General features: G+C 49.5%; 2 protein-coding genes across 5 annotated transcripts in view; one reads left to right on the top strand and one right to left on the bottom strand.

Annotated features, from left to right (window-relative positions):
- Positions 1-8187, top strand: part of PIK3R3 (phosphoinositide-3-kinase regulatory subunit 3) — a 77752-nt gene extending 69565 nt beyond the window's left edge. For both annotated transcript variants that reach the window (XM_050307182.1, XM_050307183.1), the window contains one exon: positions 722-8187. In XM_050307182.1, coding sequence (XP_050163139.1) covers positions 722-923 — 202 coding nt within the window. In that variant the 3' untranslated portion in view covers positions 924-8187. The remainder of the gene's footprint in view (positions 1-721) is intronic.
- An 11835-nt stretch (positions 8188-20022) lies between these two features.
- The window catches only part of MAST2 (microtubule associated serine/threonine kinase 2), a 184635-nt gene continuing 177996 nt past the window's right edge, over positions 20023-26661 (bottom strand). For all 3 annotated transcript variants that reach the window (XM_050307179.1, XM_050307178.1, XM_050307180.1), the window contains one exon: positions 20023-26176. In XM_050307179.1, the coding sequence (XP_050163136.1) occupies positions 24039-26176 (2138 nt within the window). In that variant the 3' untranslated portion in view covers positions 20023-24038. The remainder of the gene's footprint in view (positions 26177-26661) is intronic.

Genomic DNA, 26661 nt, shown 5'->3' with positions numbered 1-26661 from the left:
GTCACTGGAGTGACGGGTTCATCAGATGCTTTCGCTTGGTTGGTATCCCGCTGCAAGCTCGCAAAGGGATGGCATAACGTAACCTGTCCCTACATGTGACTCGGATTGTAATAGGCTCCAGCACAGGGGTTACATAACGCTCGATCTTTCTGGCAGATAAGTTTTTCTAGCAGCTTTGGAAATGCTGCGTTCCAGTAGCTGCTTTGCCAAGTTAGAGACTCGGTCGCTATGGCTTCAGATAATGAATCAGCTTGAATCCATCCCGTGCTTAACATTAAAAAATGCACGCTGAAGGTTAGTGCTGTGTTTCGTGGAGTACTTTTTAGGTCCTGAGAATTTGTGGGTTTGGGCTTCTTTGCTTAGTGGAAAGGTTTCTAGGTAAGTTGAGCACAAAGTCATTACTGACTTCGTGTGCTTACCTTCTTGGTTAAGCTCTTGACTTTTTTTTTTCCAAGGAACATTTGGAGAACAATGCAGTAGGGAATTGTACTGCTGGGATGGAAGAGGCTTCTTATGTGGATTATTATGCAAGAGTGTTTAATCGCATGCCCTGGAGCACTGTTTCTTCACAGACTATATTAATCTCCTCTACTTGCATCTACTGGGTCCTCCATTATGTAATTTAGTGACTGGCGGGGTTGCTGCATTAGTTAATTGTTAATAGACTGTCACTTTGGGTTTGTCCTTTGATGTTAAACTCTCCTCTTTCCTTTCCTTGCAGAGCTGATGGAGAGGTGAAGCACTGTGTGATCTACAGCACTCCGAGAGGTTACGGGTTTGCAGAACCGTACAACCTGTACAGCACACTTAAGGATTTGGTTCTTCATTACCAGCAGACATCCCTTGTCCAACACAATGATTCCCTAAATGTCAGGCTTGCCTATCCTGTCTACGCACAGATGCCCCCCTCTCTCTGCAGGTAAATTTTGGGGAGGAGGAAAGCGTTGGCTATCTTGGATTCTTTTCTACGATTTTTATTAGAACTCGGAGGGCATTCTTTCTCCTTAGACTGCTTGTTTTGCACAAGAAGTGATTCTGTGAATGTGAATCAAAAAGAGGCCTAGCAGCAACAAGACGACAACTTGGGTGTAGGTGTCCTGGTGCTACCTTAAAAGCTCAGCTGTGCTTTTACACCAATACTTTTGTTTCCTTATGAGGGGAATAAACTCAACGCGACGCATACGAAAATACTGGAAGCAAAGCATCATCTTTACGGAGAAAATTTTCTGCCAGGCACCTTCAGTGGAACTTCTAATTGGATTTTGTTTTCTCTTGTTCTAGTAGAGACAGTTTGAATCCTCTACTCGAGGCATCAGTAATGTCTTTCAGTCTTAAAACTCCCAACGAACTCGGGGGAAACTCTACCACAGCAATTCTTCTCTGTTAATTTTAGCAGCTTCACTGCGATTCAGCCGGACTTCCAAAAGAGGGCTTTGTCTTGAGGTAGCATGGAATTTGGTGAGAGAAGACCAAAGGAATTATGGGAAAGCTTCAGGTTTTTATTTAAATGGAAAAAAAAAAATGCTTGTAAAAGGAAAGTTGCTTTATTTTTTTGCCAACAGTAACAAAGTTTTGGTTTCAATGGCACTACAGGTCTTCGCTTAAAGGAAACATAACCAAACTGAACATGCCAAAACTTTGTTCATTGCTAGATTGAGCACTTACAGGGGAGGTTGCATTAGCATCCACGCATACTTTCTGCACCAAAACTTGAAACAAATAAAAAGAAAAGCTAAACATTGTGTGGCTTCAACACACTAAATTTGTCTGATCTGACGTAATTGCTCACTCTCCTCTTTCTTCACTCCCCCCTCCCTCCCATTCCTCAACTTGGGATTCTGTTTTCAGTTTTTAATGATACTGTGCTTCAGAATGTAAACCAGAAGGAAGCTTGCACTCACCTGCTGCAGGTCTCTTGCTGAACAATGACAGACTCTTATAAAGCTTGATTTTGGTACAGAAGAGGTCAGTGTAATCAAATGCTTCTGGATGGCTTATTGTACCAAATTTTTTGGTGAGTTATAGATAGTCACTCCCAGTTGTAGAGAGGTGAGCATGCTACTCATAGATCTGCTCCAATTTGTTCTTTGCAAGATGGGTTCTGAACTCTCACACCACTGCAGCCAAGCAAGACTTTACACTGGTATAATCTAAATTCCCTTGTAGTTATTTTGGACATGATGCAAAACACAGGAAGGGAAGAGAGCCATACTCCTCAGTTACTGGATGTCTGGTACCATCCTTTGGCAAGGGCTGCTGTCAGATACTGGAGTGGGTAGTCCTGGGTTTCATCAAGTACAGCAATCATCAAATAAATCCCCTCCCTGGAAAGTGTACAAAGCAGCTTATTTCCATTCCTTAAGCTTCTAAAATGAAAAAGAGCTAAGTTTGGCAAACTGAACCACTTGGCATCAAAGCACAACTGGCAAAGTAATTGTTCAGTGTGCAACCTTGAAAGTTACTTTTGTTCCCATTACTGGAAGCGTTTCCCTTGCAATGCACCCATTGTGCAGGACAGGAAGCAGACAGTCATGCAGGTCTGAGAATGCTGGAGACCCGTTTCTGACCCTGGGGCTGATTTCCTGTTCAAATGGCTTTTTTCTGTAATGCCTGGGCAGTAGTGCCAGGCTTGTTGATGTATAATGTTTACACTAGAAGTATTATTTTGCTGAATGTCTTGAATTTGCAAGTAGGGAAGTGACAAGGCTGGAGCACTGACAGCCATTGCAGGAAGGGTAGTCTGGTTGCCTGGCATGCCAGGAGATGTTTTATTTTGCACTAATGACCCTGACGCATCCCAGGCACTTTCTAATCGGCCAGAGTGCAATCTTCAGGCAAAGAATTCTGTCGATGCCACTTTTCTCATTAAATGAAACACTTCAGAACTTAACCAAGACTGTGTGTGAGGGAAGAATAAAATTCAGATAAGTTGCTGTGTCAAAAGTGAACCACATCTGCTAGTGTGTCCCTTCTGTCCTACTTCCCCAGGAAAAGGAAAAATGAGACATAGCCTTTGCTGTTAGTGGAAATCTTGAATGGATTCCTCAGTGGTATGTGGACATGGAATTCTTTTCTTTATAAAGAAACTCGCCCTACATTTTGGATAATTTGCAGTTCTAATCTGGTAGCTGTAAAGCCGTCATTCTCACACCCCTTGAACATCTAGCATTCCCTCAATGCTGGGCTGAGACCAAATGCCCAGTGAGGGAAATCAGCTCAAAGGCACAAATGATAGCCAGGTGCCTCATGCCTGTGGAGAAATCTGTGTGGGAGGAGTGTCTGATTCTTTTCACTGCCCTTGTGATCTCTCTGGACTCTCCTCTTACTGACAACGTTAACGTTCAAGGCCGATGGGGCCCGTATTTCTGATCCCTGACTTTGTGACAGAGATAACCTGGCTGAAGTGTTTCACCTCTGCCCCGTTTTCAGGTAGGGCTCAGTTTGGTTTTAAACAAGCGCAGATCTACTTCCAGGCTCATAAATCCTGGCACACCCTTGCAGTACTGACAGCAGCAGGGTAGCAGAGCGGGGCTGTCTGAACTTTCCCTGTAGTGGAGTCTGACTGATCCTGTGAGGTCTTGGTCTGGGCTCCAGCCCTGGCTCTGCCAAGGTAAATACAGTGTAATTCCATTAACGTTTGTGAAGGTAGCTTGGCTTTATCGTGGTGTGAGTGAGTTGGGATTCTTGGCCCTTTGCTCCCCGAGGTCTTTTCTCTGATCACAGGTGATGTGTTTGGTGTGAATGATGGACCCAGGGCCAATAAGCCATCTTGAAGCGTTCTTTGAAGTTCTGTTGTGCCCAGACCTTCAGATCAGGGCCACGGGCAGACTAAGACCACATTCCTTGTGTTTGGCTCTGTTATCCTCCCTGACAAGTCTCCCTGAGGCTGTTTTGCCACTGTATCTCTGTGCTTGGTTTAGGCACCTGAAGTCCCTCAGCTGCTGGGGTTGTTCCCCTTTGACTCTCACGTGCTGCTGCACAGATTCTTTTTGCATCCATTTTGCACTCTCAGAGCAAATGAAAATGGGTACAAAACCAACTGACACATGTAGCCGGTGTGATCCATGAGGCAAGGGCTTGGTCCTGCACCTCTCATTGTGCTTGACCTGATTCTGTTTGCTCAGTGTCATTAGACCTGTGAGAAAACCCACAGCTTCCAGGAGCTGTTCCGCACTTGCACGGCTGAGAAATCAGCGATGGGCCCGAGAGGTGCAGGATTACACCCCAGGACGAAAAGCAGCTGTTAAGCCTAAAACAAATACAGGAAATATGAACATAAAGGCAAAACAAAGGAACTCAAGTTCTTTTAAAACAGTAAAATGTGAGAAGGTTTTAATTTTAAGAGTCAGAACGTCAGGAGGAAAGGGGGGAAATAGCCTCACTATTGTAGCAGCCGTCTGGTGCCAGACTGCAGTTAGAGGAGCATTGATCTCATTGACCCATATTGTATTAAATATATATGTAGAATTAAATAAATAACTTTTGCACAGTGTTAAATGGGGGAGGGGGGTGGGAGGGGAGTGGGACATTGAAACTCAAATATGCACAGTTTCTTCTAATCTGTTTTGAAGTATATTTGCAGGGATTAGGGGTGATTCGGTATTTTGTATTGGTATGGATGGAAATCAGATCTGCTTCCACAGTTGCCATTGGCCCCATTATGTCAGCCACGAGTGCCATATTTTTTGAAGTTAGTAAATTATAAATCTTTTCCCACTAGTTTCTTTATTGATTGCATGTTTATGTGAGCATGGGAAGAACCAACCTAGAAACAGAGGGATGTCTCAGCAGGTGCTTCACTAGTGTGTGGAGCAGTAATATGTGATTGTTCACTTTCTGGTACTGGAGCGCTCTAGTTTTGTGGGTTGTATTTTGGTTTTTCATTTAATTCTCGTCAGCAGTGCATTTGGGTCACTGCTTTGCACCGTTGGTAGTTGCAATCTAGAGTTATATCCAGTACAGCCCTCTGTCTTATGCCAAAAATAAAATGCTCTTTCCACACTCATCTCTCTTGATGTGGCAGATGGTCAAGAAGTTTTCCATTTAATGTGATGGGCCTGATTCTTTTCTTGCTGACACCAGTGTTAGCAAGACTTCCACAACCAAAAGCCATTCCCAGGAAAAGAACTTATCTTTAATAACACCTGAATTCTAGTCACAGCAGGGCAAAAGTCAGTTGTTTTTCCTTCACAAAGCCAGGCAACTGTAATGGGACTGTGGAAATGAATGTTGACACTTAGTGCTGTTTTAGGGAGGACAGGAGAAGGAGGAGGGTCTTGGTTGCCCCAAATCCTGGGCTCTGTGCAGGCTTAGGTGGCACCATGTCTGTAACTGAATGCTGTGGCTGTTTAAAACAGCAGAATTGCTTTAGGAGTGTCACACTTTAAGTTTGGAAAAGCCCCTTTTTTGGTACTTGAACAATCTCGCTTCTGTTTTTGAATGTCTGTTTATTTTTTATTTTTGTTACACTAACAGGGAATAAAAATCTGAAATGTTAGTGAGTCTTGTATGCTTGCTGCATTGTGCAGACATGAAACAGGTACTGCTTGTGGATCAGTAGGGGTAAGAGACAGGTTCAAAATGCAGTTTTACAAAGCACTATGATGGGTTGGGGGTTGTTTTGTTTAGATCACATTTAAAATCAAATTTTCCTTTGTGTAGTTCCCTTATGTTGATTTGCAACCTCTGCTTTTGGAAGAGCAAAATCAAAATAACATTCCCGAAGAACAAAGATGCTGTGAGGGGAGGGGGGGGTCAGGCTTGCTCAAATTCAGCATTCAAAGCAAACAGCTTTAATGAAGAGGAAGGATCAGCACCCTAAAGCATCCCTCTGGTTGTAGTTTGATGAAGCAGGAGACAAACCATGAAGCAGGACCTCCACCTGGAACCCACAAAATAAGAGGAGATGCCAGAGCAGACCCTTCCCTTTGGAATAACCAGCTATACTCTCCTTAAACGTGCATGCCAGGAGAGAGTTAGAGAATTAGCATAAGTCCCTAAGGAGTTGCTCCCCTTTCTGTGTTGGAAGGGAACTTGCATTGCTGATCCCTTTGCTTCCCTTGGCACGGTGTGTGCAGCAGGAGAAGGGAACCAAGTCACCAGCCCAAATAAGCGCCGGCCTGTTCGTGGAGCCGGTTAAGTACTGCGTGAGGAGCAGCTCTGGATGGGGTTACATGAAGTTTGTCCAACATTTCTGTGAATCTTGCATTCTGTGGGCAGAAATACTTTCCACCTAATGGGAAGGGAAAAAAAAAGAAAAAAAAAAAAATCTCGCTTGAAATCTTTTCAGTTCCTTCCTGTTTGTTCAAAGGGGCAGATCGGGAGCTTTAGCTTGTTAACTGTTTAGAGGATGGCAGTGCTTCAAGTGCTGGTCTTTGGGGCTGGCTCCATACAATTAATGCAGAATTTGCATATTTGAAATTGCTTATTGGCATAGACTCACCGTATTTTATGACTAGACTCACCATTTGTTCTAAAGTTTTTTGCCTTTAAAAAATGTAATACAAGCATCAGAGGCCAAAAAAAAAAAAAAAAAAGAATGGACCCTTATTGATAGAAAAAAAAAACCCACTTAGTTGATCAACCTGTATTAGAGAAAGCAGCTTTAATTTGATGCCCCCCCCTCCACCACCTTCCCTGGGATTGCTTCTGTGAGATCGGCGTTGGCAAACGGGGGAGAAGGAAATTCCCCTGGCACTCAGCAACGCTGCACCCACGCGCTTTCCAAGTGCTTGTAGCAAGAGGCTCGGGATCGTTTGGAGAAAGTTATTGCATCCAAAGACAGAAAGGGTCTCTAAGGGTGAATATCACCCCCCAGCACCAGCCTTGTCCCCTCATGGGGGCTGTAGGATGCCGGGGCCAGCCAGGAGCTGCTCCCGGGTCTCTGCTGGCTGCTGGGGTGGGGTTCACGTTCAGTTGGCTGGTTGGGGTTTTTGGTCTGTTTTGTTTTTGTGAGTGACTTCTACATCCAGCAAAGATACGTTTGATGAAACCTGTTAATTTTGTATATCTGGCTGTTTATTGCACCATGGGATTGTAATGGTCTGCATCATCTGTGTGTGTGTGTGTGTGTGGGTGCGTGTGTGTATATGTACTGTATGTATATAGATATATGTAAAATATATTCACGTACACATGTATATGCATTAGCTGTAAGTGGCACTGCCCCTTGAAAATAAAACAAAATTCACCGTTAGCACATTCTGCCGCGTGTTTAGGCAGAATCGGGTTGGTTTTTGTCAAATGAAAAGGAGTTTATTGTGTTCATCTTGCCTATGTGCTTCTGAAATGCTGGACTCTGGATTTCCTCGGGGGGTTACTACTCTGTCTGTAAACCGAATTGATTTGGGGTGTTACTTGCCCTGGGGCAAAGCATTCAACTCTGTCCCAAGAAAAGGTTTGGCAAAAGAAACCCCTCTTGCTCTCCCGCGAGATGCAGTGATCGTCTGCACGTTCCAGTCGCCCCTCGGTGCCCCCTGTCCAGAGCTGATGTGCAATGGGTGGTGTTGGTGCGTGTTCCTTTGTGAGTGGACTCTTTGTACAAGGTGTGGTTCAATGTAAAGCATGAGTGGGTGTTTGATCTTGTGTCGAGGGCTGAAATAACAGCACACTCCTTTGTACAACCTTTGCATCAATGTTTCTGCTTTTCTTTGACTTCTATTTTCTTTGAGGGAAAACTGCATCTGTTAAGAACCTGCTTCTCCAGAAGCTATGGAATTATTTTGTTTTCCAGATGAATTCCAGCATGTAACTTTGGTACTCTTGTTTGTTATTTGTGTAAAATCTGTTCTTCTGTCGTTTATGGTGTAGTTGGGGAGGGGGGTGGGGGGAAGAAAAGAAAAAAATAAAGGAATTCATGTAGTTTAACTTTTAAAGAAAAGAAACAAACTGCTTCATAAGGAAACCAAGTGTATGTTAGTGTTTTCTGACAAGTCATCCTGTAGTTTCTAGCTCAGTAATGCAACACTGTACTTGTCACCAGGTGTGTTACAATTTTGCTGTACTTTCTTTTACTAGATGGTTGGGCTTTTAAATCCCAGACACTAAGCATCCTGGGCCTACTTGCTCTAGATCAAAAAAAAAAAATTAAAAAAAATGCAATAAAAAAAAAATTGCAATAAAGCACATTGACATGTAATGTTTTAGAAGGATGTACTGACAGCTGTTTCTAATAAATTCAGAACTGCAGCGTGGTTGGGCTGTCGTGGTGTTAGCTGTGTCTGTCTCCCAGCCGAGGCCATGGGCACCACCTTCAACAGAGGCTTTAAAAAAAGACTTGCAGAGGTCTGATTTCCTCTCGGCTGGAGAGAAAGCCCCTCTCGGGGCCGGGGCGAGGGAGGAATACACGTAGCACACGCGCGTTCCTTGATGGAGCCGTTCCTGCCTTCCTTTTGCAGCCCCTTCGGAGAGAACAGGAGCCATCAGCAGTGTTCTTGCATGCCTGGCTGCTTCCCCTGCCATCAGGGAAAACCACCTTTGGTGATGCTGCTCCTGGTGCTGGGGGTGCGTGGTGGGGGCTGCAGCACCGAGCAGGCTTCCCAAAGACCCGGCTCGGCTGTACCCATTCGCCTGGATTTTGTAGGAGTTGGGGTAATCACTGTTCGCTTTCCAAAATTCTTCCATGAGCACCAGGCACTGGAACCGCTGAAAAAATCAGTGGGTTTGGGGGTAATGCTGCTCATCTTCATTCATTCCAAACACAGGTGACGGCAGGAGGGCAAACTGGGGGGATGTTTTGCCCCATAAACTTGGGGGATTGGATGGGGTGCCAGAGCAACATCCTTGGAAAATTAGGGCAGGGGCAGTTGCTGTGGCTGTGGCTGTGCAGGGCTCAGTGTTTTTGCAGCCCCATGAGTCGACGTTTTCGCAGACTGCTGAGCAACATTTTTCCAGCCTCCTGAGTCAACCATTTAAAAAAAAATGCTGCATCAGCATTTCTCACACTGCCAAGTAAGCCTTTTCAGCTGCTGAGTCAGCATTCCCTCCATCACTCACACCACAGGACCCTCCACCAGCAGGCAGGGAGCACCCAAAAAGGCAGAAGAGTCCCTGATGGTGCAGGAGAGCATGGACCCTGAGGCCTTGCTCGGGCATCTGTCATTACACCCAGCAAGGAGCTCAGCCCATGTTACTGCGCCTTGGGGTGCTCCTGCTCCCCGTGTCCTTCCTGGGAAGGGACACAGTGCTGGAGGGATGCAGCCACTCAGAAACATCACCCAGAGCATCAGGAGCCACATGGGTCCCAGTGGATGAGCCATGGGCACTGTGGGCTGATGATTACTGACTGCCTTGGCACCACTGGGCACCCAAGTCGGAGTGAAGGGAGAGGACTGCAAGGGGCTCCTGGGGCCTGGCTTCTTGTTATTATTATTTAATTTAATTCTTTTAAAAAAGACTAACGAGGTAGAGTTGCAGGAAAGATGTAAGTCACTAATTGGCGAGTCGTTTTTTAGGGCTTTGCCAGACAGTTCGCTGTGTTATGAAAACATTACAGCCGGCAGCCGAGGTAGGAAATTTCCAAGCGGCTGTGCTGACTGGATGGAAAGAAAAACACCTCCCAGCTCAGATGTCTTCTCAGAGAAAGGGCAGATCCTGGGGATTTTTCCATCCTCAGCAACGCCGCAGAGCTTCCTGAAAGTCCCTTGGGTTCTCCCCTCACCCCAGCCACATACAGGATCCTTCCTGGGGGCAGGCAATGGCACAGCACCCACAGGCACAGCACCACAGAGGAGGGGTGTGGGATGGATGGACAGACATCCCCAGGCTGCTTTTGTGGGATTTCTGTTCCCCCATAGCAGGAGGCTGCTCCAGTGGGAGATTCATGCCCATGGGAAAAAAAAAATCTGGGGGCAAACCCCAAACATCTCCAAGACCCCGTCCTCCCCCAGCCAAAATGGCTCGGTGCAAGGGATCAGGCTTTGGTTTGAAAGCTAGAGGCTTGTTGCAGCAACCAAGCTCCTCCACTTCTTCTCTTCGGTTCTCAAAATAGACTTATCTTAGTCTAATAGTTTAGTTTAATAGACACCGTGTTGCTGGGCAGCAGGAGCAACACAGCCAGCAGCCGTAGCTCTGAGTACCACGGTCAGGAATAACGGGCAGGGCAGTGAGGTGGGGCTGCACAGTGCCTTGAGCTGCCCAAAAACCACGAGGGATGTGATTGCCTTGTCCCCTCTGGCCCACTCCAACATGCACAGCCAGTGCACGGGGTCCATCAGGCACCTCTGCCATGAAGGAAGCACCTGAGCATGGAAATGCAGCTGGGGCAGCTGCTTCCCTCACCAGTCCCAGCATGTTTGGGTCAGGGTGGGTGCAAAGGTACCCAAGGCAGAAAGAATGATCCCCCCAAAGGATGCACAACCTGGCCCCAGGGAGACACGAGGAGAATGAGGGAGCATTTGCCCCAGCCATGGGCCACAATTCCTCCCAGTGAGACATGAGATGCAGCATTTCCCTCCTTGGAGCATCAAATCCAAGCTTGGAGCAGTGAACAGCAGCTTTCAAGTAAACTGGTGGATTAGGGTTGGCCACAGACCCAGAATCCCTATTTCATGGGAAATGTCATCAGCTCACTGGTCGGGTTTCATCCAAATTGGACCAAAATGGTAATGAACAAAATTTGACTCTGGACAATACTTCCAAGGGGAAAAAAATACCTCACACCAATTTTGTTTCAGCTGGCACAGCCCCACAGCAACATTAGTCTTTCTGTACCAATGCAATCCATGCACCCAGGGGGTTTGAAGGACAGAGGCTTCACCCTGACCAACATAAACCACTTCCCTGGCTACTATTTTCTCCAGACTTTCTCCTGGCTACTATTTTCATCAAATCTCTTCTTTCTGATGGCAAATCTTTCTCCCTGAGGGAACAAATTGGCTTTGTGGCCTCTGAAATTGCCTCTACTGTGCCCGGTAGAGGCATTCGCTAGCCACAAGCCTGCTTCATGCCACAAGCCTGCTTCAAGCACAACTGTCACTGAAGCATTTCCCAAACTTTTTCCTTTTGCTCACACCTTCAAGGGAAGGGGCAGGAAGGGTGCGCTGAGAGCAGAGCCAGCCCACCCTGGGCAGGTGCCGTGCACGCTCCCAGTGCTGCTCTGCCAAAGGAAACACAAACATCCTACCCAAAGAAAGCACTTTTCATCGGCAACACAGGTTCCCATTTTTGCACAGGGCTGGTCTGTTCCGGGCAGTTTTCCCCACCGCTCCACAGGGCCGAGCTTTCCGGGCTGGGCTTTGGCCAGAGCCGCCCTTCCTGCCCCATGTTAGATCCACCAAAACCAGCCAACGTGACCACGTCCGGCACCTGGAGAGGATTTGAGTTGGCCTGAAGTGAGACACCCTGGAGTTAAAGGGGCTTAGTCAGCCTCAGAGTCCCTCCCGCACTTGGGCTGGCACCTGGGGGTAGCAGACCTTGGGATGTGGCACCTGGGGTTGTAGGACCCTGGAGATTTGAGACCTAGAGGCTGTGGGACTCTCCTTCTCCTTGCTTCTGACACGTGGAGTGTTGGCCAAACCCGGCTGTCTCTAGCCCTGAAAAGGCGATCAGCCCCCATAACCTAGAAGGAGCCGTTGGAGGGAAATTCCAGTGTCATGGAGTGATGCAGCTTATGAAATAGTCCAGGACAACACGAGTAGATTGTTGGGAAAAAAAAAAAAAGAGCGAGAGAAGGAAGAAAAAAAAAGGTAAGTGTTTCTTTGGCCTAAAGTTTGGGAGGACCTGAGGAGAAGACAAGAATCAGACCAGATGAGGGGTGAAAAGGAGCGTAAGGGCACTTGGACACACATCACCTGTGGAATAAATAGCTCCGGGTATTTTATACCTGCCCTCAGTGGCAGGCGGGGAGAGGAGCAGATGGGGCTCCTCATCCCGCTCCTCTGCACCCATCAAAGCGTTGCCGCCACAGCAGAGCCCCTGGCAGGGCTGCCCTCCGAGGATGGAGCTCAGCCCGAGCTCAGCCCGCCCGGCTGCCGGGCAGGAGCAAAGTCCGCGGGGGCAAACGCGGGGCCGACACTCCGGGAACAAAGCGCCCTTTCACGGCAGCGGCTTGGCCAAAGGAGCCGGGGAATATTCCTGTCCAAGAGCTTCCAAACGGCTCCCAGCTTTGATCCCGGGCACAGGGTGGGTTGTTGGTGTTTTTTTCTTTCCTTCTCTGTGTTGCTCTTATTTCTTTTTTTTTTTTCTTCCTACTTCAAGGCATAATTTTTGTGAATGCCTATAATTTCTAAGAGAAATTTCTTGCTGCTCCAGGAAGAAAAATCTTCTGCTGGGACCAAGGTGCAGGCGTTGCATGGCCCTTGCCCCTATCATGTCCTTCCCCCATGGAGCAAATCTTCAGCTGCCATTTCTGCCAGGAATTTTGGGTGCAGCACCACAGCATGTGGCTCCTGCCACACCTCTGAGGACACAGCACTCCTCTTTTGTACCCAGGGGTCCTCCCAGAGACAGAAGCCCCTCCTCCCAGGCCCACTGGAGGTGCAGGTGCCCATCATCATCATTTTTGGCTTAGAGGATGGTTTCTGAACATGTCTGATAAACCCCAGCCTCAGTCAGGGTGGGAAATCAAAATAGCTCCACTGTTGCATGCCTTCTTCCCAAACCACATCCTCTCCAGGGGACCTGGGGGCTTTCACACTCAGGTGGCCTTTCAGGCCTCCCACGTGATGAGGACAAGCATCTTCCTGCTGACCAGCTCCCACACCTGCTGGCTTCCAACTGGTTCATCTGCCCCTTGTCCGAAATCTGCTCTCCCTGCCCAAATGCGGAGGGAGGGGATGCACCCACCCATCCCCACCAGCTGAAGCCATGCCCAGTCCAGGTCTCTCCCCTCCTGCAGCACAGGGAATGGTTCCCTACAGGCCCATACACCCACATGGTGTGGGGCACACCTGACACCCCTGGCAGGCCCACTGCCCACATCCCAAATATTTTTAGGCAGCTGGAAACACTCCTTCGCTGCTGCCAGCCTCCAGTGCAGGGATGGGAGGAGACATGGGATGGAGAAATGGAGTCAGCCCTGAGAGGTCACCGCTGCTCTGTGAGCTGGCAGCCAAGGGATTAAAACAACCCCCCCTCCTCTTCCTCCTTCTCCTTCTCCTCCTCCTCCTGGTCCCGCCAGCCGCCTTCTGACGGATGTTGCCTTTGGACTGGACCCTCTCGCAGCCCAGCTGCCGAAAAAATGCTGCGGTGAGCCCCTTGCGCCCGCGGGCCATCTGGAATCCATCACTGTCTGTGCACAGGGACACCGGCCAAACCCCGCTCCTGCCTGCTGCCGGCAGCACTGGGCTTTCCAGGGGAGCACCTGCGGGTGCCAAGGGGTCCCCCCCTCTTCCCGGCACTGGCATTGACGTGGAGACCCCGCTGTACCACCAGCAGTGCCTGGGGCCACCCCACAACCCCATGGGAACCCCAAACCACAGCGGCTGATGGGGGCCAGCCCCATGCTGGGGGAATGCTGGTGGGGTTTTTTTCCCCCTGCCAAGTTATGGGTTGGTATCTCCAGAGTGTGGAGGGGCCATGGAGGATGCTCCTTGCCAGCCCTGATGTGCTGGGCCATGCAGCAGCGCTGCAGGTGCTACAGGGCATTTTCTGGCTCTTCCACAGCATTCCCAGAAATCCCTTCAGCCCTCTCCATGAGACTCAACACTGTTTGGGGCTCATCCCCCTCTCCCTGAGCAGCAAATGCCTCATCAGGCAAACAGACCCCAAAGGAGCATCATCCCCCTGTTGCCCTGGGTGCAGCATCTGCCCAGAATGTCCCTGATGTTCATCCCTTGGGTCATCTGCATATCGGAGTAAGCCACTCCTAGAGCTCCACCAACACCTGGCCAGAGCACCCCTGGAGGTCTGGGGCAGTTCTGCTGGAGCTCCAGCCTCGCTCCCCAGAGAGAAGGAACTGGGGAAGGATGGGCTGGTTGCCCCGAATTTGGGACGTGTCTGCACACACGTGTGCCTGTCCTTCCCCTGTGCAGGAAGGCCCCAGCAGGCAAGCAGAAGAAGGAATGCCAGCCCAGCTCCAACTACAACCTCACAGCAGCTTAAAATGCCAAACCCCAGAGACCCCCCAAAATTCAAGTTTCGTCTCCCAATCAACTGGTCTGATTCCTGTCCCAGCACCTGCTCCTCCACCACAAGGACAGAGAAGTAGGGCTGGAATGTGTGCATCCCATGAGCAGGAGAGGTTTTCCTGGGTGCTGGGTGGGGGATTTAACAAAAAACAGAAAGCCTCATGGCACTGGCAGTGTGAGCAGCACTGGCCTGACTCCTGCAGCTGGAGATTTTCCTGGGGAAAAGTGGGGCCTTCATCCAGCTGTAAAACAGATGGGTGGGCTGCCCAGGCAGGGCAGGGGCTCAGCTGCTCTGTGGCACTGGTCCACCAGCATCCCCCTGCATTTGGAGGCTGACATCCCCAGACAGAGTTTTCCATCTTGTGACAGCAGCTGCACCCCCACAGGTTTCTTCTGGACACTGTTGCATTCAGCTGAAAGGCTTGGAAATAAGGCAAGGGGTGTGTGTGGGGAAATTCATCTTGGCCCAAAGTGCTTCATGGCTAAAAAGCAACAGGGAAAAGTCAGCACATGGAAATGCAAGGGCTGAGGAGAGAGGGAGGAGTAAAAGGACCTGCTTTCCTCCTCATCCTCTTACCATCTTTATCTCATTAGCAGTGAGAGGGAACATGAGCAGTGGTGGGGAGCAGTGTGGCTCCCCTGCCCCAGAGGAGAATCCCCCACTGCTATAGGAATGTGCATCCCTGAGCAGCCCCATGGACAAACCTGACAGCACCAGCAGGGTTAAGGAGCACCCTAATTAATGACAGCTCCACAATTAACAAGCTGGCCCCACCATCCACATCGACTTCTGCAAAGTCAGGTGATGGCAGGAGGGAGGTAACAGGAGCCCATTGCTTGTAAGATCACAGGGAAGCGGCCCAGGGTGGCAGAGCAGCAAGCTGGGGCTGGAAACTTCCAAAATCCCATTTTAATCTTCTCCTTTTCATCTCCAGCAAAGCAGCCGTGGCTGTCGGAGGATGAGAGGATGAGGATGGGGAGGAAATGGGCTTTTGATGCCGCCCTGTTTGCAGAAGGTGCCCACGCTGCTTCAGTCTGTTTTTCTTGGGGACTGCTCGAAACTGTTCAAACATCCTCGGCACGGCCAGCGGGGCGGTGAGCAGGAGTCAGGGCCAGGGAATGCCGGCCCCAGCGAGGCCCCGCTTCAGGTGTCAGCCTGGAAAGCCAAAAATCACAGCCAAGGGTCAGGGAAAGGCACTGCCCTGGCACCAGTGCTGGGAGGGAGCAGGATCGAAGGATGCGGGAGCATGGGAGGATGTCCCAGCACCAGCCCAGCTCCAAGCTTGTGTCAGGAGAATGCTGTATGTGGATGGCTATTCCTGGGATTCATGAAGCCCTGCAACATCCATCTTTTCAGGGTCTTAAATCCACACCTTACTCTTCCCAGTTGGAGGCAAAGGCAGAGCCCAAGGCCCTGCTTCGTTCCCCAGCCAGCAGTTCCAGGGGAGCCACCTGCATCCAGCAGGGTTTCAGGAGGGGCACTGCACAGTGCCCATAGGGACAGCACTGCTGAAGAGAAACCGAGGCAGAAAAAAGGGAAAAGATGTGCAATGCCCTGGGCTGTGCCTGAGGTGTCAGGCCCCAGAAATGCCACGTGCTCAGGAGCCCAGCGAGGGGACAGCTGCTGCAGAAAAGAGCCAGCTTACAGGGTTGGCTCCTGGCACAGTCCCAGGGACTCGGCTCAGGCTGGGAGATTAAAGGCAGTGAGCTGGGCTCGTTTATCAGGGATTGCAACCTCCTGCTGCCGGTGATCTGGGAGGGCAGCACCTTTCCCAGAGACCTTCTCCTCCAGGATTAATAGGGGTTGCCAGGGCAAAGCCCAGACTTACTCCTAGACCAGTGGAGACCCATGTGCTCACTTACAGCAGGGGTGGCTTGGTCATATGCTCTAAAGGAACCCAAGGGAAAACCTTCTGGGATGCTGTCCTGCACTGTGCTGCTCACAGAGCCTCCCAGAAGCCAGTTTTGGGAGAAATCCAGCCTTTTAGTAAAGTGGAAGAGCCAGCTGCTGACCAGAGAGGAGTCTGCAACCACCAGGCCCATGGGCTTAGCCCATCCTCCCTTGCATCTCTCCCTGCTGGCACCCAGTGCTCTTGCAAAGGGGCGAACCAGAAATATTTATTTCTATGTCTGTATTAGAAATAGAAGAAGATGCTAAAACCAGCAGCCAGGGTGCAGCTCCAACTTTCAAGTGGCTGAAGGACCTCAGAGCCCGGTGAAGCTGTGATGAGTTAAATCTTGCCTGACCCACTGCCTGGGGTGAGCGGCAGGGAGAGCCGGGGATGCTCCCAGTGAGCCGTGGGGGAGGAGGGCTCTCTCCCAGCCTGACCCCAGAGAGTTCAGTGGCAGCCCTGCACACAGGAGCTCTCCAGGCAGCGACAGGGGAGAGTACCCCGCTTCTAGAGAGGTTCCCACCCCATGGTATCACCGTCCCTGGCACACAGCAACCCCTGCCCCGTCTCGCACATTTCCAGAGCTCCCACCTCACCACCGACCCTCCTCACGCCGCTTTAACCCCCGTGTCACGCTGCCCTCCCACGCCGGGCCATCCCCGAGAACATGGGCAGGGTCAGAAGGAACAATCCACCAGCAACGATGCTCCGTGCCCGAGCTCAGGGAAGGCTCTTCAGGGGAGCCCCGTGACGCGGGCACAGCTTAGCGGGATTAGTGGGCAGACGGACGTGACTGCGAGGCAGTCGCCTGGTGCTAATTAAAGAAGGGATATATTTAGGCACCCGGTTATCCCCCTGCGTTTCGCTTATTTTTAGCTCCCAGGCTGCCAAGCCGGGGTGGCACATGGGGAAGGGCACGGACGCAGGGCAGGATGGATCCATCCCCAGCCGGTGGCTGGACGGGAGGTCATGGCCTCATGTCCTGGCCAGCACTGAGCCCTTGTGGGGAGAAAACTTCTGTCCACACTGGCTACAAAGGAGGAGAAAGCTTTACTTTTTTACCCCAGAAAGGCAGGAAAATAAGTGTCAGGGAGCAATAGGAGCAGCCCTGCTCAGTCCCTGCCCCAGATCCATCCACAAGCCTTTGCCACCGCCCTGACCCCCATATTCAAGGACCCTTTTTGGCATCACCCAGCAAAAAGCACAGCTGTGCCCAGGGCAGAGCAGCTCCCCCATCCTCAGAGACACATTCTTTCACAGTGGCACTGGCCTGGCAGCAGTGCTGCTGGTCCCCATCCCTCGTGTTGTTCCCGAACCGCCCCTCAGCACAAAAGGAGTGTGTTCCTGGGACATGGCTGAGCCCCCCTGTCCACATGGGCCATCATCAGGTGTGGAGCCTCCTCGGGTCTTAAATACACTGAAAAGAATGGAGAAACAGCAGGTAGAACAGAGCCCAGCAGTCCCCCATCCAGCCCTCCTGGGCCAGGACAACCCATTAGTCCCATTCGTTTCCCTCTTTGCTTCATTCCCACAAGCACTCTTGGAGTTTCATAGTTTGGGGTTTAGCTTTTTCCCCCCCTTTCCAGTGTCAAATATTGATCAGGTGACTGCTAAGCTTACCTTACCTACCTACCTTACTTCCATGCCTCCTGGCTGCCACGCTTCCCTGGTGGAACAAAGGGTGGGATGGGGAAGTAAATCCAAATTAACGACCCAGGGAGTTGAAACCCCACCAAAAGCCAGGCTGCTCTAAGAAGGTTTCCCAGCAGGGAAAGTTTGGTTTGAGAGCATTTTTGGAGCCAAACAGCATGCAAGGGTGGCCAAATTCCCTCTTTCAGTGGCCTAACAGGTAAAGCCTCTCCCAGAGCAGTGAGGCTGGGCAGTTTGCACTATGCCTCAATAAATTCGAGCTGGAAAAAACACCCCAAATTCATTTATTTATTTGAATCCCTTTGACTCCAGGAGCAGGTTTCCTGCACCCTCCTGACTGCAGAGAGCAGCAGGGCCATGTGGGGCCACGGGCTCCCATCACCCGGGCTGCAGCTCGCCCGGGTTCTCTGCTGCCCATCAGAATTAGGCAGCCCGTTTGAGCGGGTTTACGATAATCATCAAATAACTCGTTCATTGACAGCATGTCAGGCTGAGAAGACTGACTGAGCCCTCGTTTGCTGATTGCTAATTAGCTTAACATTCCTAATCCCTCATTAGTGACTATGAAGTAAGCTCTGAAATATGAGGTCAGCCCTAATCAGCGTTTAAAATATAAAGCTCCACCAGCACGTGATGGAGGCGGGAGAGGGGGTGGCTGCAGGCCAGCCCTGAGGGTTTCCATGGTCAGAGGGAATGAGGCTGCACAGGGCAGAGCTGGATACGAAGGGTTAAGCCCGGTGGAACCATGGACATCTGCACAACATCCCCCCCCCCCAGATCTCAGCACCCTGCACTCAGTTCACGTCCTTGACGCACAGGGGGCACAGGCAGCAACATGTGGGGTGCAGTGCATGAGGCGCCCCAGGTTCCTGTCTAGTCCCTGGTGCATCCAACAGCAATTCCAGCCATGGCTTCCATTCAGGGCAGGCTGTCAACAGTGGGGGACCAAGCACCCGTGCAGACTGCTTTGGCTTTCCCCATAGTTCCCCTCTTCAAAATTCCAGGTTAACTGCAGGCAGCCTGTCTGCTGGCAGCGGGACTTTGCCTGGAGACACACTCACACTCTCAGATCCTGGGGGAAGGAGTCAAATATCAGTGTTGGCAAGGGTGCCAAAGCGTGCTGGGCTGCCCACGTGCATGCCATCATTTGGGAGGAAAATGGCCCTTATTTGTTGTGGGTGATTCCTTAGGAAGAATAAACTGTTGCAGACTAAGAGTAATTTATTCCTAACCGGAGGAACCTCTGTAGGAGGGCTGTGGACATTAAACTTAGCCCTAATTAAACTCCGGCTAGTCAGCTAGTCTTTAAAAAGCAGAAAAGAAAAAAAAAAAAAAAAAGGTATGTTTCCATGAAGACATCCCTGCTCATCCCCACAGGAAGGACCAAGGAGAGGCTGCGTGGCACGGCCAGCTCCTGCTCCAAGCCATGTCCCTGCACGGCGGCCGGAGCAGGGAGCCTCTGCCGTGCCAGGCAGGCTGCAGGAGAGGCACCAGCATCCTTTCAGTGCGCTCCCGTCCCCCCGGGGTCCCTCCCCGCGTGGGCAGGAGCATCGCTCTTCCTCGGTTCGGCGTCAGCGATGACGCCCAGCGACGCGGCGAGCGCTGCTGGTGGGGGCTCCGCGAATCCCCCGCGGACCGAGCTCTGCTTCGCCCCCGACTTCTGCTCGGCAGCTCCTCCGGAGCACGGAGACACGGGATATTTTGAGCATCCTTGGCAGCAGCGAATGAGGCTGAGTCCAATCCCGCCCCCCCCCCCGACATGAATGTCCCCAGCACTATTTTCCAAGGACGGGAATAGCCTCTGAAGGCTTTTCCACGTGGAGAGGGCACACCTGCAAATGTTAAAAGCAAAGGGCTGTTTCTGGAAAGGATTTGGGCGGTGCATCATGAGGGTGGCCTAAATAAGTGGGTGCACAAGGGGGCACCTGCTGCCTCATGGCATTTGGCTCACGCAAGACAATGCCGTACCAGCGCCGCTGGCAGCCCGTGCCCTTCGCATTTTATTGTGCACCCAATTCCTACACCCTTCAGCCACGGTATTTAACTGTGGCCAGTCACATCCTCACCTGGCTCAGCCAAGTGTCAACTCTTACATGGTTTTACCCCTCTAGTAAGAACTGAGAATCAGGACCCTGCATCAGGGACACAGGACACTATATACTTATGGACTTAGTGGAGGATGGTAAATTTTGGACTTGAGTTTCAGAGTGGGAAGTTTCAGCTTACCCACACACCTGGCGGCCTTTGGAGCAGAAAATCCCGAAGAGCCTGGCAGAGTTACTGCAAAACCCAGACGTTCCACGGGCCGTTTTCTGCCCCATCCAGCAGCCGGTTGAGGAGGCGGGTTGGAGTCACAGCCACCCCCGGGCGCTGAGGGAAAGTGAGGGGAGACGAAAACAAGAGACAGACACGAGTTTGGATTTATGTAAAAAAAAAAAAAAAAAAAAAAGAATTATTTATTTTGGAGGAGGATTTGAACATCGACATGCAGGTACAACATGAATAAAAATTATTGCACCGCTATTATGTGGCAATTGTTCAAGTTTCTAAAAACACAGAAATTCCACACTTTCTCTTATCTAGCTAAGTGCTGAGTGACACGGCTTGGCAGAGCCCAGCGCAGGAGGTGCTCTCACAGCCACCTGGATATGGTAATCGAACACAACGTAAACACACACTTCTGTCAAATCTTCTACTAGAAGTACAGAATTATCCTTCACATCCAGTAAGAGAAAACCAGAGAAAGACTTTATCCTCCCCTCTTCAGAAGAAAAAAAAAAAAAAAACTTAAAAAAAAAATATACTCCAAATCACACCTTAATGCAAGTGTGGCAAACAAACCCACTGGTCACTCCTACCCCTTCCCCACAAGCGCTCTTTAGTACAGCAGCAGCCAAAGGCCTCTGACACTCGGACCAGGAGTGGCCGGTACAATGCTAAAATCTAATATTTACAATAAATATCATCCATTTCTCTTAGTTTGCAACAGTAAGAGACAAAGGGAAAATTAACACTGAAATGAGGCGCGGGGCAGGGATGGGCCAGCTGGATGCAGGAGCAGAGAGGAGCTGCAGAGGATGAACCAGCTTAGATGCCGCCATCCCTACACGGATGAGGAGCAGGAGACACATCCAAGCTGACAGAAGAGGGAAACAAAGCGGGGAAAGCAGCATATTTGGATGGTGACATGCACGGCTCATTCACCAAACACACACCTGCCTGACTCAGGGTTCCCTACGGAGCCCGAGGTCTGGGCTTGCCAAGGGCTTCCCTCGGGCACTGCGGGTCCGAGCCGGCGCTGGGAACGCGCTCTGGCTCCTCAGACACAGCTCTTCCAACATCTCGTTCTTCCCCAAAGCATTTTGCAAGTTTATTTGAGAAGGCATTGAAGGAACTTGTAGCAGAGCAAGGAAGAAGTCTTGGTGTATCTATCTGGCTTATCATCAAGATTTAAAAGCAAAAGGCTTTTCCCCCAGGCTTTCTGCTAAGGCGCGCCATCAAACTTTGACAGAAGGTGGAACGGGGACGATGGGGCACCTGGCACATGGAGGGAAACTACAAGACTGACCAGGAGTAGGGGACAGGGGGCTTCACTAGGATGCCTTCCTGGAAACGCTGTTTGGCTTTAGCTTCCAAAAGAACAGGGATTTTTAATTGCACTGTTCACTTTCTGTACCGTAGCTACAAAAGAGGCAAGAAAACACACACCTCACCTCTTCTTTGCCCAACGTAGGCACAAGCAGCAAGAGCTGTGACATAGCAAGGGGTTTCACTCCTCTTTTTATGCCTAAGAAAGGATAACTCTGCAATTCAGCGCGGGAAGCACTGGCTGCAAAGGCAGGGAGTCAGCAGCTTAGGGCTGGTACCGTCCCATCCCTTCCACTGTGGGATGAGCCAGGTTACCCAGCCTGGCTCATCCTCTGCTAACCTCCTAGGGGCAGTGGTTGGGTTTCCCCTTGAGTTTTCTAAACACAGAAGGGAACAGGGGACCTGCTACCCAGGGAACAGCCAGGTTGGACCATGTCCTCACACAACTCTGGGCTCACTCCTTAATTTACACAGACACTTCCATCTCACCAAGGTCAGGTGCTCTCAGGAGATCAGCCTGAGGCTTGTCTTTATAATTACCACAGAACCAGGATGCCAAATCCATTTTTCACTACTCCTGTCCGTGCCATAACATCCTGCACTGTTTCTCAGCGATTTTTTAGTAGATCAACCCATCAGGGAGAAAACCAGCCAGGTAAGTACCAGATCCTGCCAAGCCTGTTCCTAACTTGCTATTGCTCCAAATCAGCACTGAATGATGCTCACCACCAAGAGCGCTTTGAGAGGATGCAGACACCCAGGACCCTGACAAGGCAGTGGAAATACTGTGGTTTGTAACTGCAAACCAAGTGTATACGAGCAGCCTATGAATTCCAAGGAAAAAGAGCGGACAGACAGCACAGCAGGCTCTGCTCTCGACACCATCACAGCAAGGTTTATTAATGTGTTACCCGGGAGCACTGAGGCTTTGGTTAGTGTAGTAGCAACATCATACATGTTCACATAGACTCATGGAGTAAACACTCATTTAAACAGGTTACAAAAAAAAAAAAAAAAAAAACCAAACCAAACCAAACCTTGGTCCAGAAATGAAATTCAAGCAGCCAAAATCAAATATATAATGGGGGGAACACAGAAAGAAGCAGGGTGAGATTTCAGAGATTTTTTTTTTTTTGTGAGCTGCGGATTGAACTGAAATCAAATTGAAAGATATGGAGAAAATATATTCCTATATAAAAACAGATCTGCATTTAGGGGAAACAAATCAAAACTTCAAGTTCAGGAAAAGCCAAGACAGCGAAGGAAGCAGCAATGTAAGGAAATCAGACCAACAGAGTGGGTTTTAGCTTGGAATACTGTTGCACAGTCATTCTGCTTCTAACAGAGTAAGCCAGTGAGCAGGATACTATCCCTCACGGGTGATCCACAGGGAGATACACTCAGACAAGACTAGAATACAAGCTGAGCACAATCTGGGACAAATGATGGGAGTGTTCATTGAGAGGAACTTTTAACTGGATGAAGAAATGGCTTACAGTGCTATAGGGATCACCACTCAACACATTTATTGGTGCATTATTATTGACCTAATCCTCAGCAAGGAGCACTGTTACCCAGAGTTGGTCACACTTAAAGCAAAGCCATGTCTAAACCTAAGAGCAAAGAGTAACTTTGTCATGGAAAGTGACCTCAGCAGTGGCAATGATCTAGCTATCAAAGCTGAAATCTGAAAATATCACACGTGGTTTGAAGTCTGCTTGCAGCTTGTCCACAGAACTTGAGGAGTCCAAACTCTTCACGAGTTTGTTTGTTTTTAAAACGGGCAGATTCAGAAAACCCAGCAAGTTTCCCAAGCCCCAATTCAGAAATGTTAAGGAACACCTTAAAACCCCTACCTACTTAGACTCACCAAGAGAAGGAAAAGTCTCCAAGGGTCGTTCATCATCGAGACAACTTTCCCCGAGACGTACTGGAGAACACGCGACTACAAATCTCTCTACTTTAAAACCAACCTACAGGTACCCCTTTCCTGGGGGTCACTTACTCCAAGGCAGGGCAAGTTATGAATTGAAGCCAGAGAAAGGAAGATAAAACATCACTAAAATTTTAAAAACAGAGGGAAAAGTTGCCGTGTGTCCTACAAAGGATAAGTAAAAACAATCCCCCAACAAGCCAGCTTACGGATTGGAGATTTCTCTTTCTGATAATTCCATTGAAAAATACTCTTACTTGTTTTAAAGAGAAGACAGGTAACTGTCCCCTCTTGTCCAGCCTCTCCAGCCAAGTCCCTTGTCTCCATATCCTCTAAGGACACAGGACTGTGTCCTCACACAAAGAGGTCATACTTGCACCACGGAGGGTCCGTAGTTCCAGAGTGAACTTGTAGACAAGAGAGCAGTTTCTTATTCTTGCCAAAGGATATCAGATTGTAAAATTGGAGCAAAAACTTGATATTTTTGAATTTCAATGGAATTTCAAAGAGAATGCTGAAAAGCTGAAATTTAAAAACAAGCTGCCTTTTTTTGTACTCACAATTTTGGGGGTCTCAAATAAATGCAGGATTAGAGGGAAGAGCACACCAGGCCCTAAAATCAGGCAAAACAAAAGGTCTGGAAGGGGGAAAAAAATAAAAATAAACAAACAGTTTCTTAAGCCCTGCTTTAAAGATACCCTGTTCTAAAGAGACCTCAAACAGCAAGCATTACTGTGTACAAAAATAGAATAGCAAGGATGAAAAAACACAAAAAACAGTATGAAAAAAACCCTCCCAAAAATAGATGTACACAAGTTCTATTTTATATTAGTGTATATTACAAAATTCAAACATGCAGTCTCTATTTTGAATGCAGAATGCTCCAGTCCATGAGTACCAGCGATGCTGCTATGTTTTCTTCACAGCATCGTCATGTGACAGGGGAAAGTCTTGTATTTTTAACTGATTTCCAACCTCTTTGCTTTTTGCCTGTGCCAGAGTCCCTTCTTTACAGGGCCTCGTGCTGCCATCTGGCAGAGGAGAGGCTTTCAGAGCTGCTTGTCCAAGAGCATGAGACAGCTCTTTCGATGGAGTGATTTTGCAGCTACCTGCCAACGCTTCAGATGCTTTAGCACCGCAAAAAGTCGCCTCCTTTTTGACCACCACAGGACACGCTGCCTCCTTTTTGGCCACCACGGGGCACGTTGCCTCCTTTTTGGCCACCACAGGACACGCTGCCTCCCAGGGCTTTGCTGAGTGTAAGGACTCTGAGCAGGACCCGCTCCTCGTGCTCAGACCGTCTGTGCTAGATAGTTCGGCTTTCTCTTGGCATTCTCCTACTTGTGAAATCTCCTGCCTCTTTTGTTTCAAATCTCTCTCTTCTTTACAGGAAGCACCCAAATCCTTTCTCTTCTCCACCTCTCCAGAACCAGCCATACTGAGTTTCAGAGGGCCCAACACGCTCTGAGCCAGGGGCACCAACTGAGACACGGAGAGTGCGCGTTCGATGGCACCGGGGATGAGGAGTGTGGAGGACGCAGGTCCCGCTGGGCTCGTTTTGCTGGAGCTCAAAGCACTCTCTGCCTGGGATGAGCTGGGCTGCTGCTTTTCACTACTGGGACTTCTTTGGGACGTTTCACTGGCGCTTCCAGGAGACAGGAATGAGGTGCTGTGCTGCTCTGCAGGCTGAAGCGTCTCCTTGTGACCCTTCTCGCCGCGGTCTGGGGGACTCACCGAGACAGGAGTGCTCGTGTTTGCTGTGCACCACGAGGGAAGTGCCAGCAGAGGTTTGGAATCCTGTTTTTTCTGACTGCTCTCTGCTAGCACAGGTTCTTTCAGGTCAAGTTTACCACAGGAGGCCCCAGAAGAATCGCTTTCTTCAAGTTCCAGGAGTTTGATAGACGGGCACTGTACATGTTCTGTGCGATCTACTGTTTTTGGAGTACCTGTACCTGTAGTTCTCCCTAGGTCTTTGATTGCTTCAGAAGACCTGTCTTTTGGACCAAAACAGTCAAAAGTTTTGTTTTCTGGCAATTTATGTTCCTTTGCAGGTGTTTCTGATTTTAGGAATGGCTTTTCTGAATTAGCTAAGTTTTCTGGAGAAGTTCTTGACAGGAGCTCTGATGGGGAAGGGTGGACACTGGCTTGCAGAGGCTCTGGAACAGGCTTGGCCTGTTGAGTATTTCCCTTCTGCAAGTCTTCTGTACCTTTTGGATCTTCAGGTAGAAAAGCATCATCTTCAATACTATCCTTGCTTTCCAATTTAGACGAGAACTTATTATCCTCATTAAAAGAATCTGAGCCTTGGTCTCCACTGCCATGGGGCTTGTCCAGCCTTCTCCCATCCTGACTATCTTCTGAACCATCATCCGTTTCATCTTCAGAAGAATCTACTTCCCTGATGGCCTCTTGCTTTTGCAGAGACTCCCTCCTCTCCACCCTGTCCTGTCGGATGGCGCCCAACTTCCGTGAGCCCGGCTTCTGCAGCATCCCCTTTTCTGCCAGCCCGAGTTTGCCGCCTGTCGTTTCATTGGCAGATTCCTGTAAGCTCTGGAGACTGGGATCCCGCTGCAACATCTCCTTCTTGAATTCAGAGTGAGAGATATCCAAGCTGTGCTTCCGTGAGGAGCCCAGCTTCTTCTCCGAGGAGGACAGCGAGGCAGCCAGCTTCTCAGCCGACTGCACCCTCTTGAGCAAAGGAGACCGAGGGGGCTCGGCACTCTTGGGGCGAGAAATCTGTCTCACCAGCGGTGGAGAGGAGTGTAGCTTTACTGGGAAAGACTGGATAATACTGGAGCTGCCAACTGAGTGTCCTGGTAGAGGGGATGGGGAGCGCTGCGGTGATGTGGACTGCGGGGTTGGTGACGGAGTGTGAGCCAGTGGTGACAGAGGGATGTTTCCTGCAGATTTACGCCTTGGAGACCTGTACTGCCTTTGGAGCTTTGGTGCCAGTCCATGCAGAGAGCTGGGGCGGATGTGTCCAGAGCTGGCTGGAGAATTGGGAACACTGGAACTGGGAGAGCTGCTCTGGGAAGAATTGCCACCAACTTAAAACAAAACAAAAAACAACAAAAAACACAACAAATTAAAAACATGCTAAGAAGATTAATATATATTTGGCCATTAAAACAACTTACTGCAAATAAGATATGCAAAGTCAAGACACAATGCCATGTTACTCCAAAGGCCAGTGGTAATATTGCAAGGTAACACTGCCAGGCTTCTGATGGAAATTCACATTATTAGCACCCAACACCAGAGCAGAGTAAGAAACACTCAGCTATCAGAACACCTTTCTGAAAAAAAACCCAACTTTGAGCAGACAAACCACGTGTTTCATTGCTATTCTCCAGATGTAAATCCCTTTATTCCAGCAGCTGATTCAATTTTCAAATATGACTCTGCGACACTGTTTTGATTTCTTTTCTCTGAACACAGAAAATGTGTCAAACTGATATGAAAAGATTGCACCTTACAATACACATTTGCATCAAAGTGAAGGGATGCTCTAGTACAGCAAATGCATTCTTAA

The sequence above is a fragment of the Myiozetetes cayanensis genome, unplaced genomic scaffold, assembly GCF_022539395.1.
Source record: "Myiozetetes cayanensis isolate MyiCay16 unplaced genomic scaffold, myiCay2020 scf12, whole genome shotgun sequence".
Classification (NCBI taxonomy): domain Eukaryota; kingdom Metazoa; phylum Chordata; class Aves; order Passeriformes; family Tyrannidae; genus Myiozetetes; species Myiozetetes cayanensis.
The sequence above is the reverse complement of the archived record's forward strand: the minus strand, read 5'-3'. Positions and strand labels throughout refer to the sequence as shown.